This window comes from Marmota marmota, unplaced genomic scaffold, assembly GCF_001458135.2.
Source record: "Marmota marmota marmota unplaced genomic scaffold, marMar, whole genome shotgun sequence".
Lineage (NCBI taxonomy): Eukaryota > Metazoa > Chordata > Mammalia > Rodentia > Sciuridae > Marmota > Marmota marmota.
In genome coordinates, this window is record NW_026000174.1 from 30714668 (window position 1) to 30737872 (window position 23205).

The 23205-nt window shown below is 36.2% G+C and overlaps 2 protein-coding genes across 6 annotated transcripts in view; both read right to left on the minus strand.

Annotated features, from left to right (window-relative positions):
* Nucleotides 1-18252, minus strand: part of Tsg101 (tumor susceptibility 101) — a 52172-nt gene extending 33920 nt beyond the window's left edge. The window contains exons 1-4 of the mRNA XM_015477686.2: nucleotides 18069-18252; nucleotides 11836-11920; nucleotides 9232-9297; nucleotides 7009-7172 (exon numbers count right to left, since the gene is read on the minus strand). Coding sequence (XP_015333172.1) covers nucleotides 7009-7172; nucleotides 9232-9297; nucleotides 11836-11920; nucleotides 18069-18110 — 357 coding nt within the window. The 5' untranslated portion in view covers nucleotides 18111-18252. The remainder of the gene's footprint in view (nucleotides 1-7008; nucleotides 7173-9231; nucleotides 9298-11835; nucleotides 11921-18068) is intronic.
* A 3942-nt stretch (nucleotides 18253-22194) lies between these two features.
* Uevld (UEV and lactate/malate dehyrogenase domains) overlaps nucleotides 22195-23205 on the minus strand; it is a 40198-nt gene continuing 39187 nt past the window's right edge. For all 5 annotated transcript variants that reach the window (XM_048788459.1, XM_015477688.2, XM_048788458.1 and 2 more), the window contains one exon: nucleotides 22195-22734. In XM_048788459.1, the coding sequence (XP_048644416.1) occupies nucleotides 22567-22734 (168 nt within the window). In that variant the 3' untranslated portion in view covers nucleotides 22195-22566. The remainder of the gene's footprint in view (nucleotides 22735-23205) is intronic.

The following is a 23205-nucleotide window of genomic DNA, read 5'->3' on the forward strand; positions in this document are numbered from 1 at the left end:
TTTTTTTTTTTTTTTTTTTTTTTTTTTTTTTTTTTTTTTTTTTGCAGTGTTGGGGACTGAACTCAGAACCTAATGCATGATAGCCTCTCTACCACTGAGCCACATCCTCAACCCTTGTAACTTTTTCTTCTCCCAATAGAAGAGTTAGTAGCAATTTATACCATTCCAAAGAACCAAATTTATCTCATATTCAATTTTGATCCACCTTATAGAAGATGACAATGAAAACATTTTCCAGTATGTATATGCTGAGGATGGGGGTAAACATGTAGTATCTACCTGTGCAGTACTCAAGAGTATGTGTTGGGGGTGGGAGCTATTATGTGGTGTGGCCACTTAGAACATACATGACCCACTCTCTCCAATTTTTTAGTTCAACAAAACTCTAAAGTGTGCAATAGCCTCATGTAAGCTTTTTTTTTTTTTAGTTGTAGTTGGACACATTATCTTTATTTTATTTATTTATTTTTATGTGGTGCTGAGGACCGAACCTAATGCCTCATACGTGCTAGGCGAGGACTTTACCGCTTAGCCACCATCCCAGCTCCTCGTGTAAGCTTTTTTAAAAACTAAGATACAATTCACATACCATAAAACACTTCTAAAGCTTACAGTTCAGTGACTTGTAGTTTACTCATAAAACTGTACAATCATCACTACCATCTAAGTTCAGAATATTTTTATAATCTCAAAAAGAATTCCTGTGCCCTATTGGTAGTCATGTCTCATTTTCTACTCTGCAGTCCTTGGTAATCAGATCTACTTTATCTCTACAGATCTGCCTCTTCTGTATGTTTCATTAAAATGGAATAATATAACAAGTGACCTTTTTGTGTCTGGCCCCTCTCAGCATAATTTCCCAATATTCATCCATATTGTAGTATGAATTAGTTCTTCATTCATATATTCTTAAAACTACAATTTTGTTGAAACAAATTTTAATTCTTTATTACACTTTTTCACACTTAATTCTGTGAAATGAGGATTAATCTAATCTTTAATCTGTTTCTAGGCCTATTACAAAGCAACAGGTTACAGATTCAGAATGACTTGCTGACTATATTGCTATAGGATACGAAAGAAATAACAAAAGTATTGTAGCAACTTTCTTTTAATATTTTTGTGATGCTGGGGATTAAATCCAGGGACTTGTGCATGCTAGGCAAGCATTCTACCACTATATCCCAGTCCTGTAGCAGTTTATTTTAGTTCAAACACCTAAAGACCCATTAAACAGATAATACCTTTATAAAAGGTATTGAAAACCCCATAAACTTAAGCAACATTCCTTTCTTCTCCATCCCTTTTTACTTGTTTGCTTTTCTAATAAGCAATAAAAAGATCAGATTTTATATCCTAAGCAATATATTAGTCAGGATTAGGATATTTTTTAATATTTATTTTTTAGTTGTAGGTGGACACACTATCTTTATTTCACTTTTATGCGGTGCTGAGGATTGAACCCACGAGTGCAGGCGAACACTCTACCACTGAGACACAATTCCAGCCCCAGGATTAGGATTAATAAGTAACTTAACTAGATAATGATAAGTGATAGAAGTTTTATATTGTCATGTAAGATTACTACAATATACACTGAAGCTTTCCCTTATACTTAGTTATAACTAATTGAGAAGTTTTCTACAAATGTCCATGCTCCTTTCATAATAGAGAACTGTTGCTGAGAATAAGCTGATTAAAATTTCCAGTGCTCCTTACAGTAGTGTTTATCAATGGAACACAGCCAAAGTGATTTAATTCCTAAATGCTTAACTTCCATGCTAGGTGGATAAGGAAGGAGATATTCTTTACTGCTTTCTCTGCTCTTCCTGAATGCACAGGACTCTGAAGTCCTAGTAGGACATGGTAGCATCACAAATTGGAGAGAACCTGGGTCTCTAAAGCACAAAATGAGGAAAGCTGCCTGCCACTGAAGGAACACTCCCAGTGAACTATAATGTAGGCAAGAAATTTCTAAGTTAACACTTTAACTCTGTGGGCAAATGAGAATTAACAGACAGGAATTAATATTTTACCAGGATTCTCCATGGTATAACCTCATCTATCACACCAAAGTTTGCCACCATTATTTCTGTTTTTAATCATATTTGTGAAATGTCATACAGAAATATATGAAACATATGTAACTTTAAAAAGTAACGATAAATTACAGTATCTGTGTAGCTATTACCCAAGTTAAGAAACAGAAGATTGCCAAAAATGTAGAAAGAAAATATTTCCCATCCTGACTGCATCCACCTCCATCAACTCTAGAGGTAATAACTCTTCTCTGACAGCAGACATTCTTTTGCTTGATTTTAAACACACTACCTTATGATTTCCTAAACCAGATACTGTTTGTTTGTTCTTGAACTTCACAATAATTAAACTACATATTCTATCGGGACTTCTTTTGCTTAGCAATTTTTGCAGGGTTTATTCTTTAACAGAGTACTTTTTTTTTTTTTAATTGCTGTATGTTATTCCAATGAATGAATATACTATTACTTCTTTATTCTTTCTCTTGCTATTGATACTTTTCTGAGTTATATCCAACCAACCTTTGGCTACTAACCACCACGCCTCTATGAACACGGTTGCAATGGTGATTTTTGTGCAGAGTTCTCAACTGAGGGTGATATTTTTACCTCTCAGGAGATATTTGAAACTCAAGACATTTATGGCTGTCACAACTGCATGTGTGTTATGCTACATCTTGTGGGTAAAGGTTAAATGATCTTCATCCTACATTAAACAGGACAACCTTCTCAGAACAATGAATTATCTGACTCACAGTGGTAACAATGCTGAGGTTGAAAAACATTTTTCTAATGTATACACCAAGGGATGGGACAGCTAGTTCATACAGTATGTATTTTTACAACTTCACAGACTATACCAAACTGATTTCCAGAGCAGTTTTACCAATTTTACTCCTACTAGCAGTATTTAAGAGTTCCTTTTTCTTTACATCTTTACTCTTGGTACTGTAACCAACAGTACAAATCTGGTGAATATGCAGTGATGCTCTAAGTATACAAATATTTTCTTCCAGTGTGTGATTAGTTTTTCACTCCCCCCACCCCTCACAGTACTGGAGATTTAACCCAAGGGTACTCTCCCACTGAGCTACATCCCTAGCCCTTTAAAAATTTTTTTTAAAACTTTGACACAGGGCCTCCCTAAATTACCCAGGCAGGCTTCAAATTTAGCAACCTTTCTCCCTAAGCCTCCTCAGTAGCCAAGATTATAAGCATGTGCTACTATGCCCAGGTCTTCACACTTTTAAATGTGTTGTTCATGAACATAAGTTCTTAATTTGTATAAACTCTAGGTAAATGGGTAAGTCTTTTAATTCTTTGGCTGTTAGGAAAAAAAAAAGTCCACCTACTAAAAGATCATAGACAATTTGCTAAATTATCTCCTAAAAGTCTTTTACAATCTACCTGAAATTGATTTATGTCTACTTTTAAGAAGGAATTCAACTGTCACAACTTCATCATTGAAAAATTCATTCTATCCCCACTGATCTATAATATACCATTGTCTTATATCAAGTGTTCTTATATAGTGTGCTTTTTTTAGGTTCTTTATTATGTTCTTTCTATTCATTTGTTTATTCCTGTAACAATCATAGTATCTTAAATTATTAGTTTTATACTAAATTTTGCTATCTGTAGGGCAAGTCTCTTTCCCATTCTCCTTATAAAGCACCTTGACTATTGTCAATCTTTTGCATCTCCATATACATTTTAGATTTTGCTTAGAATTTCACAGATTAACAAATATACTTGGGGCTGGGGATGTGGCTCAAGCGGTAGTGTGCTCGCCTGGCATGCATGGGGCCAAGGTTCGATCCTCAGCACCACATACAAACAAAGATGTTGTGTCCACTGAAAACTAAAGAATAAATTAAAAATTAAAAAAAAAATACAAGCAAATAAAAACTCCTCTTAGGATATAGATCAACTGTAGAGAAAAAACATTTTTATAATATTAAATCTTCTAATCTATGAATAAGGTTCTCTCTTTTTTGACTCAGGTTTTCTTTAATGTCTTTCAATAAAGTTTAAAATCTTTTCCATAATATACTATACACCATTTGTTAAGTCTATTCTTGTATTAACTACATTAAAGAAATATATTTATCTTCCAGTTCATTAATCCTCTATTATACTGAATTCAATCTGCTATAAACTCATCTATTGAGTTGTTCTAAGATTTCCACTTGGTTCCTTTTTAATACAATTCTACATCTTCTTTTCTTTTCCTTCCTTTTTTTGCGGTGCTAGCGATTGAACCTAGGGCCTATAACTCTGAGCTAAAAACCCTAGCCTTATATTATTCTATTTTTTAGTTCTAAGTTTTTCTCTTGGTTCCTTTTAAATTCAATTCTCTCATCATTTTTTTTCTTTCTTGTTTTGTATTTTGGTATCAGAGACTGAGCCACATCCCTAATCCTTTTTTTATTTAGAGACAGGTCTTGCTAAGTCGCTTAAGGCCTTATTAAGTTGCCAAGTCTGGCTTTGAACTTGCAATCCTCCTGCATCAGCCTTGAGTTGCTGGGATTACAGGAGTGTGCCCAGCTTATCATCTATTTTGTTGAACACATTAATCACATCCTTTTCAAGTGTCCTATAACTGGGTTACCTGAGGTCGGGGAGTGTCTTGTTTCTACTATCTTTTTTCCCTGCTGGTTCCCTTTCTTTATTGATGTATTTAATGATTTAGCATATCTCATGGTATATATACACAGTGGAATATTACTCAGTGTTGAGAGCCACAGCCAAAGGGGCCCCAGCAAACTTCCAGCTGCCAGCAAACTTCCAGCTGCCGGCTGATGATTGGCTCACAGCGGCCCCAGCAACATCTAGCTGATTGGCTCCTCGGCCCCAGCAACATCTAGCTGATTGGCTCCTCTGCGGTGATGCTCATTGGACTGTTTCCCTGCCCTTTCAGACCACGGAGCTGCTCATTGGGGGACTTTTTTTGGCTCCGCCCACGTGACCCAGCCAATCGGCCTCAAGAGCAGGAGGATTGTGGGAGGTGGAGAGAGGCTTGTGTGGGAGAGAGAGGCTTGTGGAAAGCCGGTGGTGGCAGTTGAGGCTCTGAGGATTTTTCCTGAGAGGCTGTTTTGTTTGGCGTGTGTGGTTCTAAAAATAAAGTTAGTTTCTTTTGACAAGTGGCTCCTGATTGTGCCCAGCCAGACTGCGGCAACTCAGCCATAAAGAAGAATGAAATTTATGGCATTTGCCAGTAAATGGATGGAACTGGAGACTATCATGCTAAATGAAATAAGCCAATCCCCCCAAAACAAAATGTACTCTCTGATATATGGATGCCAATTCACAATAGGGGGGCGGGGTTTCGCCGGATTGAACAGGGAGGAACAGGAATTTTGAAAGAAGAGGGGATAGGAATGGAAAAATAGTAGAATGAATCAGACATAACTTTCCTATGTTAATATATGAATACATGGGGCTGGTAGAGCACTCGCCTAGCATGTGTGAGGCACTGGGTTTGATCCTCAGCATCACATAAAAATAAAATAATAATGCCCACCTATAACTAAAAAATATTTAAAAAATAAATATATATATATGAATACATGACCAGTGTGACTCCACACCATGTACAACCACATGAATGGGAAGCTATACTCCATGTATGCATGATGTCAAAATACATTGTATTGTCATGTATAACTAAAAAGAATAAATAAAAAAATATATATAAAATGAGGGCTGGGGTTGTGCCCCAGTAGTAGAGCACTCGCCTAGCAAGTGCGAAGCCCTGGGTTTGATCCTCAGTACCACATAAAAATAAACAAACAAATAAATAAATAAATTAAATAAAGATATTAAAAAACATATATTTCTACAATAAATGCAAGTGAAAGAAAAGTCCAAGATTTTAATGCAATCCACTACGTAAAATGCAACGAATGATCCATGACATTCTCCATAGTCTTTTTTTTTTTTTAAATAATTGTTTTTTAGTTATAGGTGGACACAACATCTTTATTTTATTTTTATGCGGTACTGAGGATGGAACCCAGTGCCTCATGCATGCTAGGCAAGCAGTCTATCTCTGAGCCACAACCCCAGCCGCCCTCCACAATCATTTACAATACTTTCTAGACATCTAGTTGGTTAATTGTTGTGAGGGGAAAGGGGGAAAAAAAAAAAGGGGGGGACAGAAATGAATTACAGTAGATGGGGTAGAGAGAGAAGATGGGGGGGGATAGTAGAGGATAGGAAAGGTAGCAAAATACAACAGTAACTAGTATGGCAATATGTAAAAACATGGATGTGTAACCGATGTGATTCTGCAATCTGTATATGGGGTAAAAATGGGAGTTCATAACCCACTTGAATCAAATGTATGAAATATGATATGTCAAGAGCTTTGTAATGTTTTGAACAACCAATTAAAAAATAAATTTAAAAAAAAAATTAAAAATAAAGGCCTGGCTGTCTTGACAGTCAGAATAGCAACTTCTGTCTTTCCATCCACTTTAGGTTGTTTGAAATTCTGAAGGCTTGTCTCCTCTTAGCTAAGGCCCTCCGTCCAGATTCTTTCACCCTGCATCTAGAAACAGTAAATACCACTAAGGGACAGGGCACAGTAGCACATGCCTCTAATTACAGTGACTTGTGGGCCTCATGAGGCAGCAGGATTGCAAGTTCAAGATCAGCCTCAGCAACTTAGCAAGACTCTGTCTCAAAAAATAAAAAGGGCTACAGATGTGGCTCAGTGGTAAAGGGCCCCTGGGTTCAAGCCTCAGTATTTTTTTTTTTTTTAAAAAAGTATGTACTTATACAAAGCATTATACAAATAAGATGTATTTCTTTTAGAGTGCCTTTCCTAATTACCTCAGCTCAGTGATTAGTCTCTTATCTGAATTTATCCGCCCTTCTTGGAATCCTTCTTAAGTTTTAATAGAAAGCACACGCTAGTGAGCAAAACATGAAAAACAACTAATTCACAGAACCTATTAATACTTACATGTTTCCATTCATGTAGATAAGGAAGATATATTTTCCCATTTGCATCAACATGCTTTCCTGTCTTAATAGTCATTGAACTAGTAGGTTTAACAAAACAGATAGGGGGATTATATGGGTATGTGTCCAGCAGCCACAGGCATATCGGAATGTTGTATGTATTACCTGAAAGAGAAAGAGAAACTTTAATTATTCTATTTTTATTTTTACTCAAAAACAATTTAATAGGTAAGGGAGAGCTACAATTAAGGAACACGTGTCAAACTTGCAGCAAATATTTTGTTTCAAAGTTCTGTTTAAAATTAGTTTCTCAATTTTTTGTTTGTAAAACACATAAGTAGGATGAAGGAGCTAACTGATCACTACTCTGCCTATGCCTTCCTGATCCTATAAAACATTCTTCATGAATTATCTTTCGACCCAATCTGTTCTTTGCTACCTGACTCTCTTCGTTTCAATTAATAAAGCTTGCTGGGAAGGGAAAGGAAAGGAAGAACATGGCTTAACGTGCTACAGGAGAAAGTGATAAATCTGAAATTCCCTTGTCAAAACCTAGATTATAAAACTCAATCCAATAGTCAAACAGATGCTAATGGTTTCCACAGTCTGACAAATGCATATAGTCTTTTCAGTGGTAATTACTCAGAATCATTCATGTCATTCTCTTCTTTTTGCTTTATGAAACAATCTGAGGTGAGAAATCTGACTATATGTAGTCAAAATGAAGCATCAAAGAATCTGATAGTTAATATATTAAACAAAAATCACAGTATTTTCTTACTATGCTCAAAGTCCAATGTTCCAAGCAACTATCTGAATCACCTAATATAATTTATATGCATTTTCCCCTTAGAAATAGTTCCCTGCACATAAATAAGTGCACATAAATGTCGTCTAAAGAAATTAGATAGTTATAGGACTTCAGATTTGTTGTTTTAGCCCAGAATTACCTACAGTGAACAATAATGGGAAGTTCCAATAGGACATAGGGTAATATATAAAACGTAAGTTTTTCCCACCACCCAGAATTCTCTGCTTTGTGTAAATGAAGAATTTCCCAGAGTAATGTACATTTGTAAACTATGTTACTTATAACCTATTTCCTTCAACAGAGTTTATTTCCTGAGGGCAAGGGCAGAGTTAGTAATCTTGACTTTCACTCAGTCCTCCCTAAGCTTTCCATATTTGCTTTATACAGTGCTAATGCTTGATTAAGTATCCGCCCCCATCTATAATATGCATCCTATTATAAAAGGTTGACTCGTCTTTTAATAGGAAGCTCAAATGTCATTACCTCTGTGATTTTCCCATGTGGCCTTGTTCTCCTTTGAAATTTCACTGTATCTTAAAAATTTTATTATTCTATAAGCACCTATAGACATGTAAATCTCATTTATTCCCTGTTTTTGTTATTAATGTAGATTGTTCCAGAAAAGATGTACCCATTATTCATCTTTGTGTCCATAACCCCTATCCCTATTACCTCATGCACAGCAAGTACTATGTGAAATCAATGGATAAGTTATAGGGCACAGGAATAATTAACAGAGCTGTCCAAAAACAAGTTTCTTTTGAAGATGAGTGCACTTTTATCACTGTAGGTATTCCACCAGAGGATGACTGACTGGCTAACAGACTAATTATCCATCATCAACATTATTACAAATCTCACATAAATAGTAGCTACTATTTATTGTCTGCTAATTATTACCAGACTCTGTTCTACATCCTTTACCTATATTATCTCAATGAATTCTCAGTTTCCCTGAGTTAGGTACTATTATTCAAATACTAGAGATACGTCTAGTGACAAACCTGAGCAATGAGAGTAGGAATTCAAACCTAATTCTGTTTCAACTTTAAATCCTCCTATACAACTATACAATCTGGCATAGTCAGAAAAGACTGAATGGCATGGAGGCTGAATGAACAACCATCTGAGAACGCTTTTTAGTTTCAAAATTCTCCTATTCTCTGAAACAATAAATTTCTCCAATGCAATTAGGCACAGGACGTCTTGATAAGAAGCCTTATAAAAAGCTGAAATATGAGCTGCTGCTGCCAAATTAAAACAGAAGTTAAAATTAAAGTTAAAACAGAAGTTAAAATCTCAGTCATCATGAAAGCCTTTGACAAAGTAGGTTCAATTTACTTCTAACTTTTGGCAACATATTTATTATGTCGTCAAATACATCTGAACTGGAAACATAAATAAGACATTTACCTCTATAAGGCACAGGAATTGTTCCAGTAAGGTTCATTAATTCCCTGGAACTGCCATCATTAAAAACTGAAAGGAAAGAACAAAGATTTTTTTTAAAAATATTTATTTTTTAGTTTAGGTGGACACAATATCTTTATTTTATTTTTATGTGGTGCTGGGGATTGAACCCAGTGCATCAAGCATGGTAGGCCAGTGCTCTACCTCTGAGCCACAACCACAGCCCCAGAACAAAGATTTAATCATGAGCATTTTTGTAGATACTCTCATACAAGTTATTCTTTTAGAAACAGTGGTTAAAATTCACTATTATCCTTGAAAGGGGCTATCTTGTTAATGTATCATCCATTCTGTCCAATAACAAAGAATCCTTTGTTGATTCACTCAAGGGGATCAGCTTTTCAGTGAGTAAAGGAAAGATGCTTTGAATTACTTGCAAAAACTAATGGGAGTACCACAGTCCCAGTAAATATGAGTTCTTGGTATCCAACTAATCAATGTATGCATGAGGCCCTGGGACAGACACACAGACACACACACACACACACACAGACAGACACACACACACACACACGCATGCACACACGTCATCACTTTCAAATACCATACTAAATGTTAGCCTAGTATCATATTTTAGAAATCCCCAGGTGTTTATCCTGTCATTCTCAATTCTAATGTAGTATCAAACACAGTATTAAATGTACAAAAAAGTGTCCACAGTTAACTGTAGATGACATCTTTCAATATGTATTTTTTTTATTTCACATTTTTCTACACTGATTTATTAGGGTAGTAATCTGTGTTACATTGATTGCTATTGCTTGTAACAATGACTTGGAATGCACACCATGCCATATAGAGAGGACAAGGTTGTAATACATACTACAAGAATACACATTACACTGATGACGTCAGTTGTTTTATTACTGACAATTATAAACCATGTTGTAATTTATTCTAATTTTGAACATTTTCAAATAAGAATATCTTTATTTACTTTATAAGTATTTTGATAACGATGATTTAGATTTGGTCAAGCCATATGAAGTTATACAAGACTTTTTTGATGATGATGGAACCTTCATCAGTTTTGTTCAACAAGGTTATTCTCTCAGCATCAAGTAAAAGCTATACACTTACAGAAAAGTTCAAGCCTCAATCATTTTCTCCAAACTGAAGCTATTGTAAAACTAACTTTAATTTTGGTAAATATGAAGGTTTTGCAGATCAAAATACCATGGGATAGTGTGTGGACAAAAATAAAATTGAAATGAGGAAGAATCTTGTCCTAGGTTTAGGAGAACACAATTGTTTCAGGTCCTTGTTGCTTAGGAAAAGCAGAAATGATTGCCTCTCTGCTGCCTCTCACCTCTCTTTCAGGACCTAAAGTTTACAAAGCCACAGGTGTAAGTGGAATTCATAAAGTCTCAGCTACAAAATTCAGTTCACTGCTTTCAGAGCCAAAGGCTTCATAATGGATAAAAGCCCTGGCACATTATGAAGCAGGGTTGAAGAGAATGAACTGGATATGATGGAGACAAAAAAGAGAAAAGTTCCAGGTGTTGTTATCTCTTAAAATCCAACTTTATAAGAAAGTAAAAAAACACGGGGCTGGGGATGTGGCTCAAGCGGTAGCGCGCTCGCCTGGCATGCGTGCGGCCCGGGTTCGATCCTCAGCACCACATACAAACAAAGATGTTTGTCCGCCGAAAACTAAAAAAACAATAAATATTAAAAAAAAAAAAAAAAAAGTTCAATCTGTAACCTAAAAGAACAGAGATCAAAAAATAAATAAAATTTGATAATTATTGTCAAAAAAAAAAAAACAAAAAAACACCATCTTACCTACTCTACAGAATCAAAAATAATATTAATAAAAATTTTCTTTATTATAAAACGCAAGACACAGTTCACAATATAGGTTTGTCAAAAGTGTTCCTGTGCTGGGCACAATGACGCATACCTGTAATCCCAGCAACTTGAGAGGCTGAGGCATGATTCAAGACCAGCCTCAGCATCTTAGTGAGGCCCTAAGTAACTCAGTGAAACTCTCTCTAAATAAAACATAAAAAGGGCTGACGATTTGGCTCAGAGAGATGCTGGGGGTTGGGGGGATGGGATTAAGCATCAGTAACTTTAAGCTAAGTATCTTTAAGATATACTGTACAATATCTTTTCTTTCCTCTAGGTGACAGACTACATGTTAGAACCAGGTTTGAGGCCAACCACAGCAACTTAAGTGAGATTCTTAGAACCTAGTGAGACTCAGTCTCAAAATTAAAAAAAAAAAAAAAAAAGGGTGGGGCTAATAGTCTGTGGTAGGGCCCATAAGCATGAGGCCATGAGTCTGAACCCCAGCACTGCAAAACAAACAAATTTCCTCCTAGGTCTAAACTTGCACAGTTCTATATCAATTTTTTGTTGTTGTTGTTGTTTAAACTTAAGAGTTGAACAAATATAATACCCTATTGCTTAACACTTATGTTGGGTGGAGGTTCAATTCTACAACTGAAAAAACAAACTTAACAAGAAAGCAAAAAAACTATAATCATTAATAAAAAGAGTAAGCAAATTCAAAATACAGTAATAGGTATTGATTAAACTCACCATATGAATCCAATACAGGTTTGAGATCTTTGTACAGAGTAATAACATTGACAGTTTCACGTACAGTTAGGTCTCTGTATTTGTACTGAAAAGCAAAATCACAAAATAATTTAGAGTAAAACCTAATAAAATAACAAGCCTTGTTATTTTATTCTAGATTTTTTTAAAAAAATCCTGTTTTCTTCATAGCACTCTTCTTAAAGTTAAACTGGCTTTTGTCAATTATTAATATTAATTAAAGCCTGAAAGGGCCTCAGTTACTTTCCTTCCTATCACCTATTTGAAACCTTTACCAAAGCTACCAACCTCCATTTTAGCTCTTCTGTCCAATGTAAAAGGACCTACCAAATCAAATCTTAGTCATTTTTGAAGACTTAGCTTACATATCTCTCTCTCCCTCTTCTTAATGAATTCTTTTCCAGACTTCCCTTTAGCCCATAATTATCTCTCCTTTTTCCTTTTATTAAATCTTGTTCCATTCTTCTCCAGAAGATCCTGGCTTAGGCACTCCTGGCAGGAGATAAGATCAGGGACTCTGATCACAACACTTCCAAGCTCATCAATTGACAAACTGACCATGTACTTGAAGTTTTTAGTGCTTCTTTCTTAAAAATGAACAGTTTATCTATTCTAAAAACAAATACTCCAATAAGCAAGTTGGGGACCAAAACAAACTGAAAACAAGAACATCCAGTTTGGTGATCCAAGGCAGTAATTCCAGTGCCTCTGGAGGAACTGGGACAGAGAGGGGAAGTGTTGAGGCAAGAGGATCACAAGTTCAAGGCCAGCCTCAGTACCAAAACAAAAACAACAATAAAAACCCCTAACAAGTAATAGGTAAAGCAAGAAAAACTTCATAAACAATAAATATTAATAACTTCAAAGAAGAAAATAATAATATTGAATCCATTAAATAAGAATACTCAAAGAATACGAAATAAAAACCAAAAAAATCTGAGAGCAGACCCAAATCATTCAATAAAAGGATTAGAATACAGTCCAAAAAGTCCCACAGAGACTACTAAAAAAAGAATGATAGACAATATGGGGGAAAATATTTTAAAAATTAAGAAATAAATCTAGTTCTATTCAAAGTCCATTCTTTCCCTCCTTCTACTGTAATACCAATTTTTCCATGCTATGTAACCAGTCCTATTAACATATAAACATGTTCTTAATTCTCCCATCTTAGTCACACAAGTCACATTCCTAAACTCCCAGTCTCTCTAGCAGTCACATCTCAGTTCCTCTTTATATAAAAAAAACAAATAAGCAAACAAAAACTCATATAAGGAAGGCTGGAGATGTATCTTAGCAGAGAGTCTGTCTACCATACAGAGCAGGCTTCCATCCCTAGCTCCACAAAACTAAACAAACTCATACAAGTAGCTGCCTACATTTGCTGTGTTACATTGCCTTTTCTATGCTTTCTTTCAAAAACTTTCTATGGTGGAAAATTTCAAACATATCCAAAATTAGTAAAAGACGAAAGATTTATACGATCTGAAGAGAAACCAGAGTATAAACATATTCAAAATTAGAAGAGTATAATGTGCACCCTTATATCTAACACACAGAGTCAACAATAATCAATTAACAGCCAATCTCATTTACTCTATAACTCCATTCACTTTTCTCTCAATTTTATTCTGAAGCAAATCATAAATAACATCATATCCTCTCACACATAAATATTTTATATCTTTAAAACAACTTTTAAAAATCATAATACTACTATCACATTAAATAGTGGCTAATTACTTAATATTATCAAATATTCAATGTTATATCATATTTAATTTTTTGAAAAAGCATCCAAATTAAGTCCACTGCAATTTAAAATCTGAAGTCTCTTTTAAATGTACAGATTTTCTCATCTATCTTTTTTATAGCTTTGAGATATAATTCACACATTTAGAGTGTACATTTCAATCGTTTTTAGTATATTTAGAATGGTAAAATCATTATTGCAATCCATTTTTACATTTTCATTATTCTCAAAAGAAATCAATACCCTCCAGAGGCTGAGGCAGGAGGACTGCAAGTTTGAAGTCAGCCTAAGCAATTACTGAGGTCCTATGTATCTTAGTTGAGATCCTATCTCAAAATAAAAAGGGCCAGGGATGTGGCTCAATGGTAAAGCCCTCTGAATTCAATCCCCAGGACCAAACCAAAACAACAATGACAAAAAAACAAAACCCAATACCCTCTAAAAATAACTTTTCATTCTTCTCACCCCCTACTTCACCTAGATGACCAATCACTAATCTACTTTCTATCTCTATAGGTTTGATTATCCTAGATATTTCATATTAACAGAATCACATTATCTTTAATCACTAACTTCTTTTACTTTCCATATTTTAGAGGTTCATCCGTATGTAGAGTGTACCAGTATGTCACTGTCATTCATTTTAATTGTAGAATAATTCTTATTATATGGATATACCACATTTTACTTATCTACTGTTTAATTGATGAGCTCATCTCTATTTTTACCCCCACCCCCATTTATTTGTTGAAGATACCTGTTCATTTGTCTTATAGAGGTTTCCATAGTTTGAAATTTGCTAACTGCATCCCTTTAGTATATTTTAATATACATGTTCCTATCAATAAGTATCTGGATCAAGAAGCAACGATCTTCATGATTTAAAAAAAAGTTTTTTTAGTTGTCAATGGATCTTTTCTTTTTCTTATTTATTTATATGCGGCACTGCAGATCCAACCCAGGGCCTCACACATGCCAGGCAAGCGCTGTACCACGGAGCCACAACTCTAGCCCTTCATGATTTTTATATATACATATTTTCTTCCCCTCTCTCTTAAGCAAGATCATTTCACAGGTAATATTTTTCCACTGAGAAGCACACTGATATCTGGGTATCCCTGTGATGTTAGCAACCACTGATGCTCACTGTCTAGACCCATTCTTTTCACACTCACTCCAATTCTGGACATTCTGTATCTGTCCAGTGAGAAGTGATCAGATTCTGGATGTATTTTGAAGGTAGAGCTAGCATGATTTTCTGTGGAAGTGAAGGAAAGAGGACTCAAGGAACACTTCAAGGTTTGGGGCCTGAGAAGCAGAGGGGTGTACATATATTTTGTACCTACCATGTCACTGTAAAATTGCTCATCAAGGTCACCAATACCTACAATAGGGTGTGCAAAGGCCAATTCTACCTTCATCTTACTTAACCTACTGTCGGTAGCTGACCAAGTTAACTTCTTCCTCTTTTATTTTCTTTTGGTGGCGGGGTAGGGGTACTGGGAATTGAACTCAGAGGTGCTTGACTACTGAGCTACATCCGCAGCCCTTTTTAAATTTTTTTTTGTTTTAAGACAGGATCTCACCAAGTTGCTGAGGCTGGCCTTGAACTTGCAATCCTCCTGTCTTAGAATCCCATGCCACAGGGATTACAGGCATGTGCCACCACACCCAGCTGATCCTCCACCCCACTTTTTAGAGGTTTTTAGTTATAGATGGACATAATACCTCTATTTTATTTACTTTTATGTGGTGCTGAGGATCAAACCCAGTGCCTCACACATGCTAGGAAGTGTGTTCTACCATTGAGATACAACTATTGCGCTGATTACTTCCTCTTAAAACATAATTTCCAGAATGCCAATCAATGCTTAATTTCCTCCTCTCTGTGACTATTCCTCCTTAGTCTCTTTTGCTGGTTCTTTCTCTTTCTTCATCAATTAATGTTATTAAGCTGCAGGGCTGAGTCCTTGGTCCTCTTCTCTATCTAGACTCACCCCTGTGGTAGTGTTCCCCTTGTTTTTAAATAATATTTAGATGTTGAAAATCTGCAGATTAAAAATTTCCAGTCTGAACCTCTTCCTTGAACTTCAAAAATGTATAGGGGTCGTTAACTTTTCAATTTCAGTTACCCATGGTCAAACTTGGTCTGAAAATATCAAATGGAAAATTCCAAGGGTAAGCAATTGGTAAGTTTCAGACTGCATATAGTTCTGAGTTATGTGAATTCTGTAACAAAATCTCATGCTGTCCCAGTCTGTCCCACCCAGGAATTGAATCATCCCTTTCCCCAGCAAATACAAACTGTTTATGCTATCTGTGTCAGTGGCATCTCAGTCATGATCAACTGTCGCAGTGCTTGTTCAAGTAACTCTTATTTTAATAACAGCCACAAAGTGCACAAGCAATGAGCCAGCAATTTTATTGAGTGTATGTCATGACTGCTCTATTTTATTAATAGTTATTGATAACTTTACTATGCCTTTTATAAATGAAACTTTATAATAGATATGTATATATAGGAGAAAAACATAATATATACAGTGTTCAGTACTGTCCAGTTTCAGGAATCTACTGTGGGTCTTGGGATCTCTGTAGATAAAAGAGGGAGTACTGTATATCCAGTTACTGGTTTGATGGCTGCATTTGAATATTCAATGAAAGTTATATGAAAGTCAAATTGAACCTGACCAAAAATTATCTCCTTATCTTCCCTCCCAAAGTGACTCTTCCTACATCTATACCCCTCTATCTGTTCAGACCCAAAACTTGAAGTTATCCTTGGTGACTCTCTTTCCTTCACACCCACAGCAAACCTATCAGAAAATTCTGCTAACACTACTTTCAAAATACTCTACAGTTTGATCACTTCTCACTACCTCCACAGGTACAATCCTGGTCATATTGCCAGCATTTCTCATCTAGATTATTTCAAAAGCCTCTTCACAGATGACTGTGCCTCCACTAGTACCCCTGAAGTCTAGTTTCAACACAGTTTTGTTGAACACTACTGTCAAAACACCTGCCATCATTGTCCAACTAAATGTCAAATCCCTATAACAGCTTGCTAGGGCCTCCAAAATCTCCCAACCACTGAAGTTCAATGTCTAAACCTACTCTCTTCCTTTACTCTGATATAAAATTGTAACCTATCCCCATTTTCTACCCACTAGCACAGTATTTCTCGTTCCTGGTTAACTTTTTTTTTTCTTTTTCTTTTTTTGTTTGGTACTGTGGATTGAATTTAGGGTCATTTTAACATGGAACCAATCCCCAGTCCTTTTTGTTTTTTATTTTGGGTCAGGGTTTCACTAAGCTACTTAGGGTACTAAGGGCCTAGCCTGCTTTACTTTCCTCTAAAATATACTATCAATTTCCAAAATACTATTTAATGTACTTTTTGTGTAGGAGACATTCTCTATTTTGAAACTTTCTCTCTCTTTTTGGTACTGGGATTGAATATTTTATTTTGAATCAGGATCTCACTAAGTTACTGAGGCTGGCTTTTGAGCTTGCAATCCTCACGCCTCAGCCCCTCCATGAAACTTTCTCTTTAGAAGTTATTTGGTCTTCAGTTAAGCACTTTTTTTTTTTAAACAGGGAAAAACAAAAGTGTTATATATAATAGTGCGCTTTATTATAAATTGAAAACTGCTTAAACCGAGGATAATTGGTAGAAACCAATTCTGCTTTGACCAAACTATCTAAAGCTAAGCCATTGAACTGGGGAAGGCTCAACTCTCGACCACTTCACATGTTATTCCAATTAATTTAAAATTACACCTCCCTCCCCCCGCAAAACCAAACCAAACCGTTCCACTCCGGCGTCAAGTACCACATTTTGAAGTGATTACCAAATTAAACCACAACTTTAAAATGCCTGATTGTTTTAAAAATGAAAAAAAAAATATACTAGTTGAGTTGTGAGGACTGTAATTTAAACTCACGCTTCCGAGGTAGCGAAGGACTGGTATTTTGGACGTTTTGACTTAACCGAGCCAATTCTACTCTCTTGCCGGCCCGGTGTTGAGTTACGCGGGGGATACAAAACTGCAAAGGCCACAGTCTCCCCAGCGAGGGAAGGGCAGACTGACGGGTTTCTGGGACCTCAGATCAGAAACTAAGCACGACCGGCTCTGTTTACACATTTTAAGAGGAAAATTATACCGCCCGACAGACGGCTCCAAACTCTCCCGAAGAGCGAAGGACAGGCGGCAGGTGGCAGACGGCCTCTGGGCCTTTGTTGACGGTCGCCGCCCCCCATTTTCCCTACCCGGGTATAAACAGATTCCGAGGCCTTTGACGCCTCGGGAGTGGGGGCCGCGAAGGCAGCGGAGGACCGCACTGAGGCTTCCGGCCAGCTCGGGAGACTAGCTGGGCTGGGCTTGGCTGGTCCGGTCCGGGCCAGGCGCGGAAGGGAGTGGTGGGCGCGCGCGGGGCTGAGAGAGCGTCGCGGCCTCACCTTGGACACCATTTTCTTGAGCTGACTCTCCGACACCGCCATGACGGACGCCTAGCGACTCCGGTCCACGCAGGCAGAGGGTCAGCCGCTCCCGGGCCGCCCAGGCCGCCCCACACAATCGCACTCCAAGCGGCCAGCCCCCCACCCCCTCTGCCTCTAACAACAGGAAGTCAGCACCACCACAGCACTTCCACTTCCGCTACGTCACTTCCGAGGCCGCGGTCCTGCAGACAGTGTTGTACACGCTAAGCGGCGGAGTTCAGTCATAGTGTGGGTTTATATCAACTCGCCACTGGCGTTGCGGTACTCGACCGACCGAGTCCCAAAAATGAGGGCAGGTGTACTCCGAGTGTCGAGGCTCTGGGCTTGGATAAGACTGGCAGGTATTTCAGTCACCTTAAGACTTAGGAAGCAGGTGCATGAAGGGCAAGAAGTATGATGGACTTCCAGTGAGCACTAACGACTGATTCATCAAGTGGGAGGGTACTGTACTGGCAGAAATGTTCTGCTACCGACTTGCTCTTGTGAGAATAGTAGGCAAGTACACTTTTAGTTTCGCCTTTATTTTTTTTTTCCCTTCCATCTCTAAGATGAGCGGCTTACATTAGAAGACGTCCAAGGTTTCTTTGGTTATCAGGTGTTTTTGTCTTTTTTAAAACTTAAAAGTCCTTCATACTACGTTTGCAAGGGCGAAGTGTAGAAAGCCCTTGTTTTTCAGGAAGCCAGACAATAATTTCTTCACCAAGATACCTTTCCTAAGTTAGAACTTTTCTTGTCTGCCTAGACGCAGTTGAAAATACAGGCTGCATTTTACCTTGCTTTGTGTTCAACTACCAGCCTGTCCACCAAATACAAGTCCTTGGGGCAGGCGTATTTTCAGATCTTCATGGTCTTGTATAGTGCAAGAATAGGTAGTGAGCCTTTCGGAAGATCAGAAGTTCAAGGCCACCCTCAGCAATTTAGCAGAGACCCTGTCTTAAAGTAAAATAAAGGGACTGAGGATGTAGCTTAGTGGCAGAGCACCCTTGGGGTTATGGTAACTTGTGTTTTTTGTAATACTGGGGATTGAACCCAGGTGTTTGTGCACGCTATGCAAGCACTTTAACCACTGAGCTACATCTCCAGGCCTTGTTTTATTTTGATATAGGGTCCTGTTAAGTTGCCTAGGCTTGCCTTGAAATTCCTTTCCTCCTGCCTCAGCCTCGCAGAGTTCTAGTATTACAGACATGTGCCACCAGGCTTGGCTCGTTATGATGAATTATATTAGTCATTATTCCACATCATCACCAGTTTTATAAGCACAGTGTCAAAGTATTGTAAAACTTAGGTTTGATTATGTGAAGTATGATTCATTTGAATGATTTTAATATAGTGCTGATGAGAACAGACCATGGTATTGATTCCCTTCTAAGCTGGCATCTAAGTGAAAGTCACAGACACAGAAGGGCCTATTTTGAAAGTATGTGGAGATATTATAAAGTGTTGTCAATACAGACACATAAAGGCAATTTAAGAGATATATATTATTCCTGGACAACCATATGTTAGCTCTAGTCAAACCAAAAGGTCAGTTCTACTGCTCCTGCTCTTTTATGTTGCTTAAAAATATGGTTTTCAAAGTGTTCTCAAAGTCACAGCTTGTTCAAAAGTAACTTCAATTAGAACAACAACAAAAAGTTTTGCTAAAATAATTTTGAAAACAGTTGATAAAATCCAATCTCATTTTAAGAGTCGCTTAAGTAATTAAATGTACTAGGTGCTGTGTGAATTATATGAAACAAATCTCCAAATCTGAATAAACTTCCTTTAACTTGAATAAATTAGGCATCACATGGTGAATTTAAAAATCAAACTTTATTCATTATTCTTGATATTTAAGGAAAACAATATAAATTGGAAAGTAAAAATATATCTTCTACTATAGTATCACAAAAGCATTTTTAATACAAGCCCCACTAAAAATCATAACAAGAAGAGGCACTGCATAATTATGGAAAAACAAAAAAGTGAAAGTTAACAGAAGCACTGAATGTTAAATTATCATCAAATCATAGTGAGGTGGTAGTTGGTGGTAGTTGCTTCTTGACATATATGTGGAACTTAACAACATAATTACTAATACTCAATATTCAAGGGAATGTCTGAAGCAGAATTACTTCTATATTGTGGCCTTCTAGAGGGTAAGGACCATTGTTCATCTTGGAATATTCAAATTCTAACACAATATTTGGAATAACAGTAGGTACTCTAAATGTTGTGTTGTCATGTTCCTGTTATAATTAATGTAGTGAACTCTTGGCAATTTATCTAGGAGACAGTAATATTTTGCAGTTAGATTGTTGTTCAAGAATATATTAGAGAAAGAAAAGAAAAAAGTTATAAATTAAGATTTTAGAAATTACCAAATTTTTGATTAGTTATCACTTATTATAAAAGGCTAGTTAAAAATATAAGATATGTTTCTCTCAGTTTTACTATTTCATAAAAAACGATACATTGTTAGAGTAAAACCAAAATAATCAAATCAAATCTAATGCTTATCTCTTCAAATATCCAAATGTTTTTTGGTCATTGTTTTTATAGTGCTGGGATAGTACCCAGAGTCTGTGTGTGCTAGGTAAATGCTCTACCACTAACTACACCCCCACTCCAAATGTCCACAATTTTTATCCAGTTAATATGGTGGGAATCTTTCCAAGCATATTAAATACTTTTTTACTTTCTTAAACATGGGATACTGAATGTTACCTTAATTACTGAAATTCACCACTTTTATTAAGTGAGCATTAGAATGACTATTTACCCTCTACAATGTGTCTACCCTTATAAACCATTTGGCTCCTATCTCTCTGCCCAGATTTGTATGTACCTATTATGTTTACAAGACACTTTGGATTTCTTCACGGTACTTACTACAATTGGAATTGTACATATGTAGGATTTGATTTATTGTTTCCCAAACTAAATTATAAGGATCAGGAATGCTTGTATGTAGTCCAGGCATGTTCACTGTTAGTGCCTGGAGTATAATAAGTTCCAAATAAATAACTAGATGACTAAATAAAAGCCTCTTAGTTCATAGCTGCCTCTGCTGTTTGCTGAGGACAGATTAGGAAGCTAGGGAATTAGTCGTTCTAAAAATTTATGTTTTTTAAAAGTAAACTTTTAGAGAATGAAAGTAATTTTTCCTAGTATTTAGGACCTCAACTTTAGGGTCTTGTGATCACTATTTTGGCTGTTAAGCATTTTATCCCTATTAGTACCTTAAAAAAGTAAAGACTATAAATTTGAACTTTCTCCTCTATAAGATGATGATGATAATAGTCCCTACCTTAGTGGGTTATTATGAGGATTCAATAAAATAGTAAAGTGCTAATTATAATTCCTGTTATATAGTGTTGATGTTAGCTGTTACTATTAGTTGTGTATCAAAATAGTAATAATATGCTCTATTTAACACATGAAAACATTATTAATGAGGGGCTGGGGCTGTAGCTCAGTGGTAGAGCACCTGTCTCACAGGTGTGAGGAACGTTCTAGCCTTAGCACCCACATAAAAATAAATATTGTGTCCATCTACAACTAAAAAAAATTTTTAAAAACATTGTTAATGATTCATTTCTAAAGCATATGTACTCTGAATTGTTTCTTCTGGAGTGGTTAAAGGATTTGCTCAGAACCATCAGTCCACTCAGCCTCTATCCCTTAAGACCAATGGTTTTTATGAAGTCTTCATATTTTGGCTTTAAAAGAAAAGGTTTTACTCATAATCTGTTTCTACCAAAACATACATTTCTTCCATGCTTCTACTACTATCACATGTCATTTGGGGGATCTTATATAGTCCAAGAAGAGGTTATAGACAATTTCAGAAAGGAAATCCTACTGGAAATTAAATTACATATACTTTTTCTTTATATGTTAAAAATTTTACATTTACCTTTTACTATTTTAAAGTGCATATAAAATTCTTTCCCAGTTCTGGTAGCTAATGAATTTGAAAAGGAAAAGAAAATGTCTTACCATTATTACCAACTGTGTTTTGCAAAAGAACATCAACATTAAACTATGAATCTTTTGAATATGCACCTAGCACAGATTTTATAAATAAGGCCCATTCTGGATCTTTAGGTTATCATATTTATTATAAATGTCAAAAAGTAACCTTTATAAAATTCATTTCTTTCAGTATATCTCCAAAGTGATTAGTGTGCTTTGAGTTTGGGGTACACAATTTAAAATATTACACACTGCAGATGCATGTTTATCCTTGTTGTAGCTTGAAGAACAGTATAGATATGTTAAGTATCCCGAATGAAATTAGATTTTTTTTCTCCTTCCTTATCTAACTCATTCAGGATCAAATGACAAACCTAACCAAGAAACCATCTACCTTAACCAAGCAGTTGGTAAGACAAATAAGACACAGACATACTCAAATCTAATATATGTTGGCAAAATTAAATGATCTTTTCTTTCAGGTAACTGTGTTTGAGAGTCAAAGTTTTAACTGTTGTTGGAGACCATGGATTGAGGATGCACTGCTTTGGAGTTTCTCAGTCACTGTGTCTTCCTTCACTGTGGTTTTAATGACTTCAGATACTCCATTAGTTCCAAGGATGCAAGGTAAACTTAAAAACACTTCACTATTTATATCATAATATCCCTAAAATGAAAAATATAGGGATTATAATAGAAGTGAATCACTGCAAAAAAAAAAAAAAAAAAGGTCATATCATAAGAAAAAGATGGACAAAGTAGATTCCTTGGAGAGGGACATCCCATGGAATCTGGGTACAATACAGTAACCTTTTTTAAGTTTTCTTTTCCATATTGTATTTCGCTCCTGGTATTCTAAGTCTTCACGAAAGTCTGATTAAGCATTTGTGTTTCATCTTAGCTATACTCTAGGGAATTTATGCTCTGGGTAAAAGCAGCAAAAGACAGGCAATTGGAGAAACAGACTGATAACTAGCTGAGACAAGTTGGCACATCAGTTTGAGGTGATGTGGCTGGCTGATATAATAAATCACAACCAGAAGTTGTTTATGGAATATATAAACACTGCTTGGAGATTCCCAAAAATTACATGAGGGTGAGAGGACAACCTGGTAGAGATCCAGACTTCTCACAGTTA